General features: G+C 42.0%; 1 protein-coding gene across 1 annotated transcript in view; it reads right to left on the bottom strand.

Moving 5' to 3' along the window:
* SSBP2 (single stranded DNA binding protein 2) overlaps positions 1-1,323 on the bottom strand; it is a 137,854-nt gene extending 136,531 nt beyond the window's left edge. The window contains exon 1 of the mRNA XM_029959935.1: positions 1,312-1,323. Coding sequence (XP_029815795.1) covers positions 1,312-1,323 — 12 coding nt within the window. The remainder of the gene's footprint in view (positions 1-1,311) is intronic.
* Between the last annotated feature and the right edge of the window lie 3,222 nt (positions 1,324-4,545).

The following is a 4,545-nucleotide window of genomic DNA, read 5'->3' as shown; positions in this document are numbered from 1 at the left end:
GTTTAAAGTGCGACTAACCTTGTAAACCCACTCACGTGCGTAATTCTTGGGGGGGGCCTTTAGTGATTTAATGTTTTAGTGTTTAATGCCAAGCCCTTTCTCAGGTCGGGTCAGATTGTAAATGTGCCCATCTCCGCGTCCTGTGGGCAGGCAAAGGTCACAGTCAACCAGCGCCACAAAAATCCCCAATCGAGATTGGAGGAGGGAAGTTGTGCCAGACGTGGACCACCAGCATCTGTTTATCATTGCCGGAGCTGCAAGGGGAAAAAAAAAAATCCTCTGGATTTTGAGCTGCCAGAGCGAAGGGAATGGTTGGTGAGGTGAAACTGGGGGGGAAGGGGGAGAAATAGAAGTATTGATGAGCGACTGGAACAAACTAGCGATGTCAGCAGAGACAACGTGAAGGAACAAGAGAGGCTGGAGAATCCGAGGTGCTTGTAGCAGTTCCCTACACGGTGTGGGTTGTGTGGGACGTCTGTGCTGTTGCAACCCACCACAATAATTCATCAGATTAAAGCACACCACAGCAAATCCCATTTTGTGCCAAAGTTGGTTGTCTTAGGCTTATATCTAATTTTTTTATATTTTTTTATTAACAGTGGGAGAGAGTGGTTGGAGTGAGTCTAGGGAGAGAAGTAAATTAGGCTGACATCAGCCACCCTGGTGGGATCAAGGCTCCTGCTCCCAAATTACACTGACAAGACCAGGGGAAGAACAAGGAACAAGGTGGCAACAGTGGGTTCTGGTGTGAGGAGAAAGAGGGAAAACAGAAAAAGAGAGGAGAAGGAGTGAATGGAAGGGTAGGAAAAGCTCACAGAGGAAACGAAGGATGAGGAAATGAGGAAGCAAAGCACAAGCACAACGCACGAGGAAGTTGGGTGATAAAAGTGGGAAAAGACGAGGAAGAGAATATGAGAAGTTAATGAAACGTGAACCGAAAGGAGGAGTTTTGGCCTGATTTAGACAGAATAATGCTTACATGTGTTGTGCCGTGGAGTTTAGGTTGGACATGAGGCTAATGGCATTCCGAGTGAACATGGGCAGCAGAAAATGGTGCAAAGGAAAGAATCAGGGCATAAAACAAAGAAAAGACTTGGGTTGTGTGTAAGACATAGAAAAGGAGATTTGGTGAGGGAAGGAAAAGAGTGAGTGTGGATATCCTTGGTCAAACTACGGAGGTAAATGACACTAGTACAGATCATCGTAATCCAGAGTAGAGTTTCCATCTGAATATTTGCTTGCGTTTGGGGAAGAACCATTATCACCCCATCAGATATGATGATTATCTCCTGTTCAATGCTTTATGCTGACATCCTGAGCCATGGTTTTAGCAGGGCTTTCACACCAGGCTGATAACTGGCAAAATCCTTCCCAGGCGGGACAATCGTCGAAATCTCTTGTTTTGTTTACCTCAATAGCTTTGGTTGATTTATTTGTGGTTTGGAGGGGGGGTGTATTTTGAGAAGATGGCTGTATCTGTGTTCTATCAGCCTTGGAAGGGGAGAAGTTTGTGATGGTGAGAGAGCTGTTAATGTTCTCTCGATATGCAGCACAGCTAAAAATGCTTTGTTCCCGTTTTTCATGTGATTTATTTGCATTCCTGTGATTTATTTTGGTCTGAAGGACCCCAGATTACTTGTGTGCTCGCAGATGAAGATGTGATCTGGGGCAGAGCAGGAAGAACTTCAGGAGGGCAGGGCTGGACGCTGAGACAGGATTAGGATGGCCCCGTTCCCAGTAAGGCTGGTAAAACTTCTCTTTACAAATCTGCTTCCCAAGCTACCATTAAAATTCAGATGATGACTTTGTAATTTTGCTTAGAGATCCTTCAGTGGAAAAATGCAGAAATAGTGCTAACAGTTATTTATTATGCATATGAAAACCAGAGCACAAAAAGTAATAAGGTGCTTGCCGGGCACTGCTGTGGGTTTGCCCAGCTGATGTTACCATTGCCTTTGGAGGAATTATATCGTGGAGTATCATCTACCAGTATCATATGAACAAAATCTCATCATGCGAATGCAAAAGTTTGCTTAGTAAGCAGGTAAATTAACAAAACCCACCCAAACAGTGTTACCAAGTTTGATGTGTCATTAGTTCTTTCTCAAAGTGTGGATACTCGTATAATATCCGTGTATCCCTACCCTTGCTCCAGTCGTTCTGAGCACAAACACTGTTCTCAGCAGCAGCAGTTGTATCTCATGAGGCCAACACTGTAATTAATGAGATTTGAGGCACAAGTACTGAGACAAAATTTACGTTTCCAGTACCCAGAAATGAAGATCCAATCTATGGTAAAAAAGGAGATAAGGGGTGGCAGTACTTTAAAGCTTCTCAAACCGACATTAGAAAGGAATTCACAATGTATTTTTAGAGTGTTATAAAAATCTCTTACATAATGCTGATTAATTCTTAGGTTTTAGGGAAGAGCACTAGGCTTTGTGTATAAAAGTGTTGACCAGCTAAGCCACTGAAAAGGGCTGGTTAGGGGTGGATTTTTTTTTCCCCTTTAACTTTTTCTTGGTTACAGAAAGCTGCAATTATTCAATTATTACAGGATTTTGCTTTTGTTTGTGTGTGTATGAATATTTTTCTGGAAACTGCATGTTATTCTTGGAAGTCTTTATCATTTGAAAGCATATGTTATGTTATCACCCTGTCTGAGATACAGGATAGCTACAAACTGGGTGGGGTTTTTTCCCCCTCTGTCTTGCTGCAGCTAGTTACGTTATGGATTAACGTTAAAGATTATCTGCAGTAAAACATTACTTGTGTGGCTGTGTAAGACTCACTTAAATAATGCCACTTATATTACAGAATCATGATTTTCCTGGTGCAGTAATACATACAATTACTTTATATTTCGGCCCATTCCGTTGATTTTCAAAATTATTGATTAATCTAACTGGCAGGTTTCACACAGCTCCTAACAAAGGGCTATTCAGGCAATTGAGTCAGTAAATGGTACTCCCTTGTTTTAATTGTGGTTATCTATACTTATTGTTGTGTAGCTGGGAAGATTTTTTGGACAAGATATCATGGAAAAGGGATGCTTTTGTTTAGTCTTTTTCGACAGATACATGACCGAGGCAGCTTTGAAGCCTTTCTGGAAAATCCTCCTTCCTTCTGTAGAATGTTTAATCTTCCTGTGGAGTGTCGAACTATGAGACTTACTCTGCAGAATTCCATTCTTGTGCCATACAGACGAGTAAGAACTACTCAGGTAAATGAGGTGAGTCCTTAATTGTTACTGCAGAATGAAGGTAGGAGGAATGTGTGGGTCCAAACAAAATCTTTATTTGCCCCTCTTTTCTACTCAGGAGGAAATGAAAATACTTATAGCTCAGGGGTAGGGAAGGATGATCCTTGTGGGTCCCTTCCAGATATTCTGTGATTCTGGGTCTCAAAGAAAGGCTTACTAATAACCCAATAGTCCCTTTCCAGCAAAAACCACAATTTTCTTCTGGCTTTGGAGAAGGAGCAAAGATGCTTTTGCAGCACAGTTCATCCACGAAGAGGCCACGCAAATATGACCAGCTTAGAAACAAAACTTGGTGAGAATAAACCTTTATTGCTGTCACTGGCTGTGATAGGTTTGATCACACATGTGAGTGCTCAGGCTCCCAGTTTGCAAACATATGTAGTTCAGAATAGGGGAAATTATCTGTAAAGGGCACACAGTCTGAACCCTACAGTGAAAAAAAAAATACATTTGTGTGTACTGGTTTCCTCCACATTAGCTGTCACAACTTTTTTCTCTGGTGTTTCATGTGGTTTCAGCTCTCCCTAATGCTGTTTCCACTGGAGGGGCTCTCACACACGGATGCTCACGTGTGTGTCTTTGGGGCTCACTAGGACAACTGCTGTTGTCTCTTATGAAGAAAAGTTCAGAAACAGCCTCCTTTTTCTCTCCAATCACGTATTTTTACTTCTAGATTTGGAATTGCTACTCTTTTTTTGGTGAGGTTTAGTTAATAATCGGGTTAAAATTGTTTCTGACGTATACATAAACACACATGGCATGTGAGGTCATTGTTTAGCTGGTTGTTTTAAGCCATCTGACTGAAACTATGTTCTACCAGACAACCCAGTCTGTGAGGAAAAAAAAAAAAGTAAGAAAAAAGAGTACATAGTCTCTGTTATTAATCATTTGAAGGATAGCTGAAAGTCACCATTGCTGGTTCAGTGATGTGTCACATCAGGAACGTGATTCTTTGTGCTGCATGTGGCAATGACCAGAAGAAAAACAGCTTGAGAACTGGGGATATAGCTGGATGTGAGGCTAAATGGGACCCCGATCCCACATGAAGCTCCACATGGGCAGATCTATCTTTGCATGATGTGGGTGCAGGGAGGGATTTGTGACAAAGGACTTTGCTGCTACAGTGCCTTCGCTGCCACTTTTAGCAGTTAGTGCTGTGCTAAACAAAAACAACAAACAAAAACCCCAACCAGAAATCACATTAGCAGCATCAAAATTGCTTTTATTTCCAGGGTCACTACCCTTAGCAATATGTTGCAGGAAAAGGTTGAACACAGTATGGA

The sequence above is a fragment of the Manacus vitellinus genome, unplaced genomic scaffold, assembly GCF_001715985.3.
Source record: "Manacus vitellinus isolate BGI_N305 unplaced genomic scaffold, ASM171598v3 scaffold_23_pilon, whole genome shotgun sequence".
Taxonomy (NCBI): domain Eukaryota; kingdom Metazoa; phylum Chordata; class Aves; order Passeriformes; family Pipridae; genus Manacus; species Manacus vitellinus.
The sequence above is the reverse complement of the archived record's forward strand: the minus strand, read 5'-3'. Positions and strand labels throughout refer to the sequence as shown.